The following is a 16,345-nucleotide window of genomic DNA, read 5'->3' as shown; positions in this document are numbered from 1 at the left end:
ACCTGCTGATAGACTAAGTAAAGTAATCAAGGCAAATTCAAGACTTTTAACACATGACCAGCACATGATCCTGATCCTAGCATAGCTAAGGGACACCACTCTGCAAATATGAGCCCTGAGTTGCCTGCATTGTTGGGAGTATTTTCTTTGTGCTTTACTTATTGTAAATGGAATGCCATTAGTATGTTTTTGCGAAGTAGAAATGCACTTCCTTAATCGCAGACACGTGAACACTTAAAGCCTGCAAGTCCAAACTTCCTCCTTCATTCAACCTGACAAACATGATAAAGACGGACATCAGTAATAATGTACTGGCAAACAAGGTTAAGTTGAGAACCGACTTGACAATTGACCCGTATTAGCATGTATGAGTGCTGCCCACTGGTAGTGTAGTACGACTTGCTACACCGACGTGAGTCTTATGAGCAAGGCGTGTGCAGCTACGCGCAGAATCAATTTCATCGTCATGCAATGCACATGCATTAGCCTACATCTGCTCTACCTTTCACAAACCAAATGGGTTTACTCACTGCCGTGCACTGCCTACTTCTCGTAAACGTGTTCTCTGTGATGGTCAAACTTATCCTTGTTTGCCAGCAGTGTGTCAACTTGATGTGGGAGGGAAGCCTGAAGTTATGCAGGTCTCAGACATTCACCACTTTGGTGAAACCCATGAACATGGGTATGGTGCTGGGAAACATAATCAAGATGGGACTAGAACCCACAGTTGGCTTCTCGTGTGTCCAAGGGACACAACTCCCCACAGCAAACAGCAATGCCTTAACCCATGGAGCCACTCATGCCTCGTCTTAATAAAGATTTCCAACAACGGAATTATCGGGCTGAGCCTGGGAGTTTTGTTTGAGACAGAAGCACTTCAAGACATACAATTTTTTCTCTTAAGGGAAAAGTAGAATGATGAACTGTTTTCTTCCACAACAAAGGCATGTCCTTTTAAAAAAATATCATCCATATTATGAAATTACAGTCAAAAGCAAATTTGTAAAGGTGGGAGGTGAATGCAAGTCAGTTACCATCATGTAACAGTTGATGACCAAGTTGTGCAATCAGTTCCCATTATGCCTCAAACGTCCCATTCCTTGATCGGTTCACCATCAGTATCTCAATATTGATTTGTAAATGACAGTTGACAAAACCCAAGTCAGGTGGGTTCATGAAAGTGTGGCTGATATACACAGACTAAGATGATGGGTCTGGGTCATGGGTTATGAATACACAATGCCATTTAGAAAGTGGTCAAATGTAACAAATGTTATATTTGGGATTACACTTTCTCGGTAAAGTACAGATTTTAGTACTTTTGTTGGGTTGAGTCCCATCCAGGATTCGAACCCATACCCTCAGAGTCAGGCACCTAACCACCAACACACAAAAGTCAACCACCTAACCCGCTCAGCCACCGCAACTTCCACAAAAACGGAAGTCTGACAACTGGTAGTCCAGACCACAGACTTTGTGTACCCCTCTGATAAGTGTAAATTGGCACGCTCCCATGGCCTAGCTATGAACACACAATGCCACTTAGAAAGTGGTCAAATGTAACAGACCGCCTCCGTGGTGTAGTGGTTAGAGCGTCTGCCTGGAGAGCAGCATACCAAAAGACGTTAAAATATGGTACTTGTTGGTCCCTGCCTGGCGCTCGGCATTAATGGGTACAACAAGGACTGGTCGGCTCGGAGTCAGTATACTGTGTCTGAGTGGGGTATTCATGCTTCACTGCGGCATGGTATCTCAGTGAGCTAGCACTATAAAACCAGCTTCAGTCTGGGCTATTACAAGCAGCCGCACATACACATACATACACATGCACGTCGTCATATGAGCGAAATATTCTCAAGCACGACGTTAAACCCAATTTCACCTCACCTCACCTCAAATGTAACAAATGTTAGATTTGGGATTACACTTTATATAATGGGTTAGTGACTAGATTTTCAATTAATGGGTGGATTTGTAAGATATCAGTTTGGCTCTTGTGGCAAAAAGGACAAGATTCCATTGTAGTGTGTGTGGACCTTCATAGTAACACTCTACTGCACTCAGAGTGAGTGAGTGTTTATTGTTTCATGCCACTGTTAGATATATTATGGCAATATTATCTCAGGCGACACCAGAAATGGGTTGCTTGCATTGTACCCAAGTGGGAAATGAAACCTCAGTTTTACGGATGACAAGCAAATGTCTTCACCACTTGGCTACCCCAATGCATGCTGAAGGCAATCTTCAGCTCTGTCCAATCAAAAACCATCTCTCATTATCTCTCATCCTAAAATCTAAAGTTTCTACAAAACAATGTCAATGTATAATTGAAAAACAATAATTATTAAACCATAGTAGTGACTTTAAGTTAAATAAAGGCAAATGCAGGAATACTCTACTTGATAAAAAAAATGAAAATGATCAACTTTTCAAACTTCATACCGACAACTACTTTCTATGTATCTTCCAGCCTTGAAATCCTCAAACACTTAGCGCTTGTTTAGTCTCTTTTAAAAAGAGATATTCTCCTGTGTAAAGGACGGGATTATCGATGCAATAAACCAGCCTCAGAGACTTGGTACCATCATGTAATAAATATGCAAATGAAGTCACCGAGCTGGGACTTGTTATTCAATGACCGCTAATCAGAAATATTGTCAAAGGGAAGAACTATCACCAAATACTGATATGAAAATCATCGATAATATCTAAAGTACACTATTGTATTTTAAAATACATACACAGTACACAAAGTCACATTTTTATTCATGGGTTGCTTCTAAACTATGTTCATATTGCTGTCTTTTGTTTGTGACCTCTGCATAAAGCATGTCCCCATTCACCGGTGATGTGAAATGTCCTGATTTCTTTTGGACCTTTTTGCCATTTTCTCTCAAAGTTACTTCTTGTCTCTAGTTATCAAAAATGATTGATATTAAGTAGATTGACAGTCAGCCCTAAGGAAAATACAATCCGTATTCCTAAAATGTGACATTAAAAATGATAATGAAACACACTAGGCTGATAATCTCTATATCTCATATGAAACTGTTGCCTCAATGTAGATGTGTGCTCATAACACTTAAGTTGTCTTAAGTACTTCATTATCAGTCAATATTGATCATATTGATGACACTGACACCTGTTCACATTGCATACTGGTAATTGAAAAAAGCCACGAGAAATTGGGCAAACTGCTCTCAGGTAAAAAGTAAGTCCTACAGCGAATGAGTTTAGTTTTACTCCACTTTTAGAAATATTCAAACAATATCAAGGCGGGGACACCAGAAATGGGATTCACACGTTGTACCCATTTGGGGAATTGAACCCGAGTCTTTGGCGTGATGAGCGAACAATTTAACCACTAGGCTACACCACCGTAAGTAAACCCTACACATATGCAGGAGACAATTTTGAATAAGTCCAACTAGTTTGGAGCTCATTTTGGATAAGCAGTTAAAGTAAAGTAAATAAATTTTGGAACAAAACAACAAATCCCTCTAGATTTTCACTAGCATTCAAATGAGAGGACTCAAAGCTATGAATAACGGACCTAACTGACATTAACTAAAGAGGTGGATTGGTCACAGGTATTTGATGCACTAGATTCAAGACTCACTTTAATATAAAGTGTCCATTTTATGATGACTTTGACCAAACATCTATATGTCCTGACCTTCCCCTGGTCAAGGTCATATTTTCTGTGACAGCCCCATTTTATCCTTCAACCTTTCATGAACAAAATATATCTATGCCATTTCTTAAATGAGTATGCAATCAGTTATTGCCACAGTAATATTTTCAAACTTGATTTTTCAGTTAGAAAATAATGTCCGTATAATTATGTTAATAAGCCGTACTTTCTCGTCTGGCGTAAGTAGGTCCATCTCTTCATGTTTTCAACACACATGAGCGTTCATTTGAATTGAATGAATCTACAGTTTGACACATTGTTGGAACACAAATATAAAACAGAAAATATAGCTTGTTAACAAAATTGATAAAAATCCTACTAAAAACTGAATGCATAAATATTACAAATCAAGACTTTGCTTTATCTACATCTTTTTTCTTATGTTTTTTCGATGACTTTTTCTTGCTTCTGTGTTTATCCTTTTTACTTCCATCTTTCTTGTGTTTACCATGATGTTTATTCTTCTTGTGTTCTTTGGTTTCGCCACCATGTGAGCGATGTCGGTTTTTCTTGCGGCGATATTCCGAAGTGTCTCTGTGGTTTCTCACAGATCTTTCCTCACGATCATAGTCGTAATCAGAATCTCTACGTCTTGCCTTCCATTGATCTCTCTGTTTGTCATATTCATGATCATAGTCATTGTGTCTCCGCTTTCGGTCATCAAGGTTACGAAGAGTTCCAACAAGCATATTTTTCAGGAACCTTTTATTTGTTGCAGGCAGCGGACACTTTTGCCTGCAAAGTATAAAGACTTCTCTTTCAGAGCTTTCAGAGAGTGAAATAATACTGTTTGGGTTATCCTAAAGTTTGAAGTTTAAAAAAGGTCTTTTCTTTGGACTTAAATTGTGACAAAATAGAACTAATATGGTCACAGGTTCTTCCCTTTCCAACAATTTGTTTGTTATTTAATTTTAATGCCACACTCAGCAATAATCCAGTTTTATGGCAGTGATTTGTAAATAATCAAGTCTGGACCAGACAATCCAGTGATCAACATCATGAGCATCGATACCATGACATGTTTCCACCAAGTCAACTGGTCTGACCACCCAATCCTAGTTTTATGCCGCACTCAGCAATATTCCAGCTATATGGCGTCGGTCTGTAAATAATTGAGTCTGGACCAGACAATCCAGTGATCAACAGCATGAGCATCGATCTGAGCAATTGGGAACCGATGACATGTGTCAACCAAGTAAGTGAGTCTGACCACCTGATCTCGTTAGTCGCCTCTTACGTCAACCATAAGGTTGCTGGAGATCAATTCTAACCCGGATCATCACAGGTATTTTCCAACAATGGTGATTAACGAATAGCCTCACCATCCAAGAGCACCATGTTCTTTTGCTCGTTCCGCGCCACGCTTGGTCTCCTTCAGGATTTCCTCCATGGCCAGCCTGAGGGAGAATTAAATAATGCTACTTGTAATGTCACAAATAATTAGGTATAAGCATGACGGTTAAGTGTTACCATCTCACCAAAATTGGCCTCAGGCAGGATTAACATGAAGATGCAGTGGTATGTTTGTTGTAAGTTATCTAATCCTAAGCCTACCCTTCAGGACCTTTAATGTTTCATTTACCACCCAATTATAACAACATTGAAAGAAATATAGATTGAAAAATAACAGGCCCAAAGCACAAAATCTACACACAAGAATATTATTGAAACACTATGACTTACTATTGTCTTTCTCGCAGTGCAACAAAATATCAATGCAAGGGGATGCTGGTTCTACCTTATTTGGCTGTTTAATGTAGGCATTAAATACTAGTGTGTGAATCTGTTTTCAATATAAAATGTACATAATGTTCCCTAAAAGGTTCCTACAACATTTACAAAAATGCCTTTACACTATGACTATAGTAAATATGTGTTGAAGTATGGGAGTCACAGTTGTTCAGATCCAGGCCTTCAGACTCTATGTTTGTGGAACCAGGCCAAGGTATGTAATTCAACATGGCAGGGGTGGAAATAACCCATTGCCCGACGCCCCAGTCCAGTGTTTGTTTCTGTCGGGCAAGCAAATTTGTATGTCACGCTGTACCGGTGTCCAGTTGACTTTCCAATGCTAATTATGTTGTTTATTTAAAAAATCAACAAGGAAATCGGCCAGTATAGTGGAAAAATTATCAGGGCAAGTGATTTTACATGTGCCACTGTACCGGAGTACATTAGCAATTTTAAAGTTATTTCCACCCCTGCATGGTTGTATCATTGCTTATGAAAACCTGTGGAACATCTAAATGACAATTTTAATGATAATAATTATAAATATTTCATATATTTTTCTCTTCATATTCATTGACAAGTAACTCAGCATGAGTAAATAGATAGTCTTTCTCAGTTTCATGTACAAGCTAACTGCATCAACCTAGTCTGGCAATCGGCCCCACACCCAGCAATACTCTTTTAAAAATTACAATAACACCATTCTTAACCATGCTTACAGTCCTGTTTCAGGACTGTGAAGCATTGTATGCAAACAATAGCCGATCAACCCTGAACTTACTCTAATCTGCTCAGTGTATATTCCATGAAAGAGGTGTCAGCTCTACTGACCACACTGACAGATTGGGCTCATTAGCATCGAAGTTCTGGAGTCATAAAACCGAAGCCAAGATCACATTTAGGGGGCAGATTTAGCTAAGGACCTTTTTCACATGTGTTTGTGAGATAACAGAACTGAAACAAGTTTTATGCAAATAGATTCATCCTTATTCCATTCTTGGCTCTCTTGTTTCCATGCTAGAGTGCATTGACAACTGTGAGAGTGATCTAGGGTATTGAATTTGAAATGTTCATGTGATTGATATGAAGCTTCAATGATTTATGAAATATACCATATACTGGATACAGGTGTTATATTGATATACCATACATCAATTTCGTCAGTATCATGTATAAACTTAGATAAATCCAAGCAATCTGCCAACATAAAATTAAAATCATAAAAAAACCTACCACTCCAAAAGGAAAACGAATAGTGCACCTCACATATGTATATACTTCAGCGGTATGCGGTATTGCAACTGAGACAAACAGCTAAACTATGATCATAGCAGGTAATACAAAATATGATGATTATTGATTTACAATCACTCATCACTGATCAGAAATTCAGTCTTGAAATCAAACCTGGTTTGCATAATGAAACTTTGAATATCATCATACTTTTCCAATTCTTCGTCATCCATTTTGCATGCCAATGAAACACCTTTCTAGGTCAGCTCAGCTCCAGTGCGTATTTATTTAATCTAAAAGCATTCAACAGTAAGGTCGAAAAGAACACAACTGTAAACAAGTGCTTGTCAATGGTCTTGCTCGCTGCCATCGGTGATTACTTGGTTTGTTACCCGTTATATTTGTGAATAGTTTACCAAGCTATTCGTAAATTTACGTTTCGCTGGTATATGTATGGTCATTTCCATCTCACAGTCTACATACTCGACAAAGTATTGATCGATATATTTCACTGCCGCACCGTGTAATTATAGAAGTAAACAACAGAAATTTATTTCACGGGTATAACCTTCCTTTACACCGGCTTCACAACCTCTCGCTAAATCTCGCGCACTATTACGAGAAGATGTCAGCTGAGCGCTGATGATGATGGTAAACAACGTTGGAAGAAATGGTAACGATTCATCATTGTGTACTTTATGATCCGTGGAACATGTCTGTTTTTCTTGACGAATTGTTATTCTGATATTTTGTATGGTTGTGGTTTTTGTTTTCCTAAGTATGGATGTGACAGCATGACTTTCAAACTTATCATGATAAATGCAAGTTATAAGATGAGGGGATTGTTGATCCTCGTATCCTCTCAGTAATAATGTCTGTCACTATCTGATATATGCAGTAATCATCGCACCATTTAGGCCATTTATAGGCGATTCAGTTGTTCACCAATGCCAAATGAGTACATCAAACATTATTTGATGCAGAGGAGAATATTATGCTGAAAATGTGATAAGCTTGATGAAGTGGACTTGTTTTCTGTCAAAGAATAATTGGCCAAATAATTTCATTGACTTTTCTTTGTTTAGATCAGTTGACAGTAGAGCTGCAGTATTGTACACATCTTCAAAGATATTCTCAAAAAATCGTTTATAATTATTTTAATTGCATAACATTTGAAGGACAAAGACATTCAAGTCCAATAGTTTGCAGCATTATACATGCTAAATTCAGTAAGGATGCCACAATACATTGATACATTTTCTAAGATGATACAATTATCAATACATTCAAAACTGTATTGATGTTTAGTTTTGAAAGTATCGGTTTAAATATGTTTATGTATCGTTTACATTTTGCAATTGTATCATGTTTTTGATGTTATGAAAGTTATAAATGAAAAAATGTTGATCTTTTCATGGACAATTATAAAATATGAAATATTAATGTTCAAAATGTAACTAAATTTATGCAGTAATGCCGCAAAAATAGGTATTGTGATACGTATCGAATCGTGACATGGGTATCGTGATACGTATCGATTCATGAAACTTATGTATCGTGACATCCCTACTAAATTGCTTCATACAAGTTACCAGTCATTTGAAGGAACTCAAGTTTTCTTTAGATGATACTTTACTGATGCTGATCATTCATCCCCTGACCTGCTGCTTTATGAGGATGATAATTAATGATGCATCAGGCATGCACACACTGTGATCAGTGGCAAAGATAATCAATGTGGCATTCCCAATTGTTTAGACATTTGCATTTTGAATTCGTTGAAAGTGCCATGGCACACACCAAAATTTGGATTTGTAAACCTAATCTTGCGTAATTATTTATAATAATCATATTGTAAACTGTTCTATCTTATTTTGTTTGACCACACTTGATATCATGATATGTTCCCTTATCTTAGTACTTGTTTTAGGATTAATTATGTTAAACTTCAAAACTGAAATATCCATGCCAAGTGGTACATTTCCTAACATTTCCAGAAAACATATTAATAACAATAATACTATTTAAGTGATATGTTTCACCAATTATTATGCCAAGAAGGAATACTGTGTGATAGATAAGTCATTGGTAAGTGGATGTAACTCTTCATTTTCAATTGTGCTCATGTAGCTGCCTCCAAAACAATGTCTGTGACAAACATTCCCAAGTTTTACTCATTTCAATAACAGTTTCCTACAACCTAAGTATGCAAGTTCAAATTCATGCTCTGTCTTTTGTAAAAATAGTTGCCGATTATCGGCCTTATCAGTTTGTTCAAATAAATCTCTGCATATAGTCAATCAAAGTATGACATTTTGTACCTCTCAGTGCTTATACCATGGTGATGTGGACACAAAGTGTGTCAAGTAAATGTACCTGTGTAGTTTTAGGAACAGCTCTCAAAGGTCATGATGACACATAGAATGTAATGAACTCTTTAGTTTAACATGTTCATCATCCTTAACATGGATTTTCCCATTGCTAGGTGACAATTTGACTGTTTGGATTCAGCATGTGGAGAACTTCACAGAAGTAAATACTGGCATTCATACTCATGCAATGAAGATGTGTGACCTGACGTTACAAATATTAAGTCTGTTATCACTCATATGTTTACTGTGTTTACACAGGCCTCCAACATGCCCTAGACTTGTAGTAGTTTGACCTAATAAGATTAACTTTATCTCTAATGTTTATACTGTTTACCCTGACGAAATACCCTGGGACAATACGTCTAAACCTATTTTGTTGGTGATACTACCAGTACTAGTCCATTGTTGTTTCAGTGTATCATGTTATCATGGATAATATGCTATCATGGCTAATCTAATCCTATTCTATTATCTAAATCCATTCTTCTATTAACTATACACACTTCAGTACATCATGACACTTGGTATAAACTGTTGAGATCAGCCAGTGAATTGTCAATCAGCATGGCCGAAAAGGTGATGAATCCCACCATGAAATGAAATGTAATCTTTTGGATTTGGAATTTAAGCTAAACATTTATGATGTTTTTTTCAGTGTAGATTTTATATGAATGTAGTAATATTTCTAATATTCACCCATGTATGCAGGGGTGAGTGAGTTTGGTTTTACGCTGCTTTTAGCAATATTCCAGCAATATCAAGACAGGGGACCCCAGAAATGGGCTTAACACATTGTACCCATGTGGGGAATCGAACCCGGGCCTTCGGCGTGATGAGCAAACGCTTTAACCACTAGGCTACCCCACCCCTCCTGAATGCAGGATGTAGGACATAATTTAGATGCCTGTTTCTATATATTTATCTACCTGTAATTCATAGCAAAAACAATTCCAACTGAAAATGTTGTTGTTGCCATTTTGCAAATATTGTTTGCATGACCACAGTTTTTGTGTGGTACATGGTTTATGTTAACCATGAATAATGATTATCTTGGCCAGTGGGATGGCCTAGTGGCTCAACGAGTAGAAAGTCTGGTGTCAGTTGACAACATAGTGTGTACAGCATGAAGTCTATTCCCGATGTGATATAGCTTGAATATTGCTAAAAACTATGTAACACCCAACTCACTCACTAACCATTAAGGTTAGAGGTTATAATTAGGGTTTTTGTTATAGCATGATTCTGACATGAAATAATGGTGCCATCATATAGTTGGAATACTCACTTGGTATTTGCTGTTGTCATGATTATGAATCATGACATTCCTGAAATTAAACAGTTATCGTCATCATATTCATCATGTACTTGTTCCTATGGTTACTTTTCACATTCAGGCCAGTGGGGTAGCCTAGTGGTTAAAGTGTTCACTTGTCTCAGCAAAGACTCGGGTATGATTCTCCACATGGGCACAATGTGTGAAGCCCATTTCTGGTGTCCCCGCCGTGATATTGCTGGAATATTGCTAAAGTGGCATAAAACTTAACTCACTACTTTTCACATTTGGGCGGTTGGAGTAGCCTAGTGGTTAAATCGTTTGCTTATCTTGCCGAAGACCTGGGTTCAATTCCCCACATGGGTAAAATGTGTGAAGCCCATTTCTGGTGTCCCCCACCATGATATATGCTGGAATATTGCTAAAAGCGTCGTAAAACTAAATTCACTCAATCATTCTGTCCTCATTCACAAGCAGCTAACTTATTTTTCTCTTACTTCCAGACTCAGCTGACATATTCCTACCTTGGACAATCATAACAAATTAAGGATATTACCACAATACCAGTGTGATAAAGGGCATTTAGGATTCAGTCAGACTCCACTGCTGCCCATTTGTTAGTTAAAGTATCCATCTGTGGTAACAGTGGCTAGTCTGAGTGCACCATGGCCAAGTTCAAGGCTCAGATGCTATGGGACAACATTGAGAAGGGGGACCTGTCTGCTGTACACGGACTGCTGGAGAGTGGAAACATCAACCTGGAGGAGAGGGATGAGGTATAGTCCACAGCATGTTTCACACAGAGAACATTGCATTCCTACTTTCATTACAGCTACCATATTCGCTTTAATAGTAATACATGTCTCAGGCCCTTAGAAAATTGACAAAGGGGGCCATTTCTTAAACTATACTCAAGTGCATTCTAATTGTGATGATGTTAGTCTGTGTACTATGCACAGGACCGTGTGTCACCTGGTGAACCTGTAGTGAATGATGGAGGATATCTGTATCACCAGGGTCCCGTTCATCAAAGAGATATTAGCCCGTTGATTGTTGTCATAAGCCCAGTTTTTAGTGTATGAGTTATGATCATCTTTGTGCTAAGATCACTTTCTTGAACAAGGCCACAAACATCAACATCATTTAGTGAAACTGATGCTCTGACATATTTCAGCTCTTACTAACAAGTTTGCAAAAACGTAAGAGAAGTGAGTTTGCGCTACATTTCTGTTTGATCCTGTTCCCAGAATGGTCAGACATACCTGATGCTGGCTAGTGAGAAGGGGGAACTACACATTGTGCGAGAACTACTGGATGCAGGAGTAGACCCTAATGCTGTTGATAATGTGAGTATATATAACATTATACTTGAAAGAAGTTAAAGAACTACTTATCTATTTATAATAATATAGTTAATCCGTAACTGCTGGCGGGCATTGCACACAGTCTTTTAATTAGGGTGTTCTTTAAAGTGTTTTACATGGTATGTGTCATCTAGAAAAGGAATCTACATTGCTCCACATTCTATGCAGTAGACTTCATATGTAAACCATGTTAGGGAAGTGACAGTATATGTGTGAATCCCCCAGGACAACTGGAGTGCGTTGCTGTGTGCTGCCAAAGAGGGGCACCTGGAGATTGTCATAGTTCTTCTGGAGAAGAAGGCTTCCATAGAACACCGAGACATGGTCAGTACCTGCTTGTAGCACATCACTCCATCTTTATGTCTGTTTTCATCCTTTCTAAACAATTTTTAGTGTCTTTTGACAATGGTGTATCTATTTCATATCAGATTAAACATTTTGAACATTATTCACCAAACTGTTCCAAATTTGTTACTTATATTTTACTTTGGTTCTGTTTTCATTTAAGATTTTTAAAAACAATTTAACCTCTCATGTTATTGCATGTAATTAAAATGCCATGGTAGAGACAGTTTTGAAAACTTCAACATATTAAACATCTATAAATATATACTAAAACTAATAATGACAAATTCTGCTATTAACCAACATCTGAATTAACCCTTTCAACACCGCAGGCCGCTTAAGCGGCCACAACGTTAAGAGTCCCCAGACACCGGAGGCCGCTTAAGCGGCCAGGCAGTGGTCACGTCAAAATGAGACATAATTTTAGGAACTTACCTGACTTATGATTCATATATTAAATCCATCACATTTCACAATGTCTGGAAACACTTATTAAATTTCAATTGATCATATATTATCGTCAGAATTAAAATTATAAACTATTTTTCGCAATGTAATTGAAAACAACGATTCTCGGACACATGCTTTGGGAGCGGGTCTACAATAACATTTCTCAAAGAGCAAAGTAACGATGTTTCGAGGAAATGATTAAATAAATAGAATAAACTAATGAATAAAATCAACAACAGCATTCATAAAAGTTGTCAAACATACATATAAAATTACTTTTTCCATCTTTTTGTGCGATCATGTAATGGAAGTCAAATCACTGACAAGTGACATCTCTGCTCTCGCCGCCTCAATCTTCACGCTCGGACACGATGTTTGATGCGAAAATATATGCATGAAGCATTTTTGTCACAGGTCATAACCTAGCACGATACGTCCAATAAGTCCCATAATTTCACATTATATGTAGCGATTTCTTGCTTAATATGTTCAGAATAGTATTATTTTACCCAAAACTTTCGTCCTAAATCGAAAAGTTTTTGTTTCACGAAAGGGCGGTATCCATTGCCATTAATATGATTGGCTGCCTTAGGTCACGTGTGGATTTTGACCAATCCGACCCTTATAGCAAGACTGTAGCGAAAAGATCATTGGAAACCAATTTTATCCAATAAAATCGCTCTTACAACTGTGAAAATACTCTCGCAAGGGGTTCAGTGATGTTGTTGATGTTCAGAGCTTTGAGAGCGATACCCGGCATCAAACGATTAAGCCTCCCATGTTATTCATCTGAAGCTTAAAAGGAGGTATTTTCCGTTGTTATGTCATGTTACCGAGAGAAAGCCACAGATATCGGGAAATAGGCAACCATACATATTATTTAAAGAAATCTTTTTATAATAATTTTCTGATTACGTAAAAGTGAAAATATAAAAGAAAAGGCACTGGCATGTTATGACATGTCACAAATGGAAAAAATGCCTTAGTTTTTTGCTTGTTTGGTTTTTTATCTGGGCGTTATAAATGTAAGCTTGCATTTTCATTCAAAATAATTTTATTTAAGTTGTAGTTGTATTATTTGAATAATATTATAAAAATAAACTTCATATTTATCAACAGTAGGGATTAGATCTTTTTAAATCAGTTTCTTGAACAAGGCACACAAACATCAACATCATTTAGTGAAACTGATGCTCTGACATATTTCAGCTCTTACTAACAAGTTTGCAAAAACGTAAGAGAAGTGAGTTTGCGCTACATTTCTGTTTGATCCTGTTCCCAGAATGGTCAGACATACCTGATGCTGGCTAGTGAGAAGGGGGAACTACACATTGTGCGAGAACTACTGGATGCAGGAGTAGACCCTAATGCTGTTGATAATGTGAGTATATATGATATTATACTTGAAAGAAGTTAAAGAACTACTTATCTATTTATAATAAGATAGTTAATCCGTAACTGCTGGTGGGCATTGCACACAGTCTTTTAATTAGGGTGTTCTTTAAAGTGTTTTACATGGTATGTGTCACCTAGAAAAGGAATCTATATTGCTCCACATTCTATGCAGTAGACTGCATATGTTTACCATGTTAAGGAAGTGACAGTATATGTGTGAATTCCCCAGGATAACTGGAGTGCGTTGCTGTGTTCTGCCAAGGAGGGCCACCTGGAGATTGTCATAGTCCTCCTGGAGAAGAAGGCTTCCATAGAACACCGAGACATGGTCAGTACCTGCTTGTAGCACATCACTCCATCTTTATGTCTGTTTTCACCCTTTCTAAACAATTTTTAGTGTCTTTTGATTATTGTAAAAAAAACACCAAAACATCCAGTGTTCAAGATATCTCATGGTGCCACAATGGTGTATCTCTTTCATATCAGATTAAACATTTTGAACATTGTTACTTATATTTTACTTTGGTTCTGTTTTCGTTTAAGATTTTTAAAAACAATTTAACCTCTCATGTTATTGCATGTAATTAAAATGCCATGGTAGAGACAGTTTTGAAAAATTCAACATATTAAACATCTATAAATATATATTAAAACTAATAATGACAAATTCTGCTATTAACCAACATCTGAATTAACACATTGTGAGTTTGCACAGTTGCCTAAGACATTATGAAAAAGGATGCTCGTAACATGCTTAGTGGAGTTTGCACAGGTGCATAGAACTTGATGAAAAATGATGCTCTTAGCATGATTAGTGTGTACATTGCAGCAATATATATTCCATAACAGCCCGATGCCCATGGTATAACTAACCATGCTATTTTCACTACAGTGTGGGTGGACAGCCCTGATGTGGGCCAGCTACAAGGGACACTCCATGGTGGTACAGGAACTCCTAGACAGGGGGTCTAATGCTAATGTGAAGGCAGAGGTAAGTCTTATATGGGATAGCCGAGTGGAGCGTCCCGGTTAGAATTGATCTCAGCAACTGACATGTATTGTAAGGGGTGATTAAATGTATTGGTGATCAGGCTTTGTCTTTTAGTTAATTGCATGTTATTGTAACTTGGAAGCTTGGACTGTTGCTCATAATATCAATCACTGGATTGTGTAGTCCAGTCTTTGTTATTTACAACCACCATCATACAGCTGGGATATTGCTGGGAGTGGTGTTAAACAACAAATAAACTGATATTCCATGGCAACTGATGATATCGACTACCTTCCTTGTGGGATTCTAGGGGAAAATGGGTCCGTTGTACCCTATGTTTGTTAGTGTAGATGACGACAGAAGATTACAGTATGTAATCCTGCTAACTGTGTGTCATCTGAGTGTTGCTAATGTTATCAACATGATCAACATGATCAACAGGTTCACTTTTTGTTTTATTAAGTGGAAAAATCCAAATAAATCCATAAATTGAACAACAATAAAAGTTTCCTTAAGCCAGAATGATCCACTGTATATTTGTATTGTAAGATGTTTTTAAACGTTTGTCGTACTGAATTCCAAAAGGTATGCCAAGACTTGGTTTGGAGAGAGCAGTGACAGTCTGCCCAAAATAACAAAAAGAGACACTTGAATCCAAACATTCAATGTCCAGACTATGTCAGTTGAGGTGTAGGTAAGAGTTCCGCCTGTAACCCCCGCTTGAAATGTAATCTATTTATTATGATTATTTCTGGGGGTTAGGGTTTAGGTTTAGGGTTTAGATTTAGCATTATGTTAGGTTTATGGTTAGGTTTAGGGTCAGGGTTTAAATAAGCTTTCTATAAGATTCATCTATTCTTAGGCATTGATAAATAAAAAAACAGGGGGTTATGGGCGGAACTCTTTACGTGAGAGTGTTTGTTGCAGCACAACATGACATGTCTGGCCTGGGCCAGCGGCAGAGGTCATACTGAGGTCGTCAAGAAACTGCTAGAATGTGGTGCCAAGGTCAATGCCACTGACAAGGTACTGTAATACCTAGATGTAGGTTATCTTGGACAAATCATTCAATTATGGTTTTTACCTTGATCATCAGGGGTGAACATAGATTGTAAGTCAGACAAAAGATTGGGAGAAGAGAGAAGCTCATAACTTCTTTGAGTGGCATTTTAGAAGCTGGGAAGTACAAAATTGACAAACTTTATGGATAACAACTTCTTTATTAAGAGAGTGCGACAAATTCGTAATTCACACTCTCGTAATAGAGAAGCTCATGCTAAGCTCTTACTAAGCTGTGAAGATAAAAGCAAATGAAGCATATGATTCTGTGATATTTGATTGACTTATCAAGAAATTAAATTAACCAGGCCATGCATGCAAAGGGACAGCTGCTTCTCTGTTGATTGGCTGATAACAACATGTACAGGGCTTGCTGTGTATTGTTGTTTGTGCTGAAAAGTGTCCAAGATTTCATTTCAAAGTCATGTACTTGTTTTT

At 37.5% G+C, this 16,345-nt stretch overlaps 2 protein-coding genes across 2 annotated transcripts in view; one reads left to right on the top strand and one right to left on the bottom strand.

Annotated features, from left to right (window-relative positions):
- Positions 1-2,748: 2,748 nt before the first annotated feature.
- On the bottom strand, positions 2,749-7,205 carry LOC124273447 (protein POLR1D-like). The gene is made up of 3 exons (XM_046708749.1): positions 6,869-7,205; positions 5,017-5,091; positions 2,749-4,429 (listed from the first exon to the last, which is right to left on the bottom strand). Exons 1-3 carry the CDS (start codon positions 6,889-6,891, stop codon positions 4,042-4,044), a joined length of 486 nt encoding a protein of 161 aa, XP_046564705.1. The 5' UTR covers positions 6,892-7,205; the 3' UTR covers positions 2,749-4,041.
- Positions 7,206-7,264: 59 nt separating this feature from the next.
- The window catches only part of LOC124273221 (kinase D-interacting substrate of 220 kDa B-like), a 45,157-nt gene continuing 36,076 nt past the window's right edge, over positions 7,265-16,345 (top strand). The window contains exons 1-6 of the mRNA XM_046708466.1: positions 7,265-7,331; positions 10,807-11,079; positions 11,551-11,649; positions 11,893-11,991; positions 14,750-14,848; positions 15,776-15,874. Of these exons, the coding sequence (XP_046564422.1) occupies positions 10,969-11,079; positions 11,551-11,649; positions 11,893-11,991; positions 14,750-14,848; positions 15,776-15,874 (507 nt within the window). The 5' untranslated portion in view covers positions 7,265-7,331; positions 10,807-10,968. The remainder of the gene's footprint in view (positions 7,332-10,806; positions 11,080-11,550; positions 11,650-11,892; positions 11,992-14,749; positions 14,849-15,775; positions 15,875-16,345) is intronic.

The sequence above is a fragment of the Haliotis rubra genome, unplaced genomic scaffold (genome assembly GCF_003918875.1).
Source record: "Haliotis rubra isolate DU_JTF1 unplaced genomic scaffold, ASM391887v1 Scf1, whole genome shotgun sequence".
Taxonomy (NCBI): Eukaryota; Metazoa; Mollusca; class Gastropoda; order Lepetellida; family Haliotidae; genus Haliotis; species Haliotis rubra.
Note: the sequence above shows the minus strand (reverse complement) of the source record. Positions and strands in the feature narration are given on the sequence as shown.

Bases quoted from the DNA above. Each gene is read 5' to 3' on its own strand.
- LOC124273447 (XM_046708749.1), bottom strand. From the start codon at position 6,891: ATGGATGACGAAGAATTGGAAAA. The intron at 5,092-6,868 runs GTATGATGATAT...ATTCTCCCTCAG, and splicing joins GATGACGAAGAATTGGAAAA to GCTGGCCATGGAGGAAATCC. The intron at 4,430-5,016 runs GTGAGGCTATTC...TATACTTTGCAG, and splicing joins GAACATGGTGCTCTTGGATG to GCAAAAGTGTCCGCTGCCTG.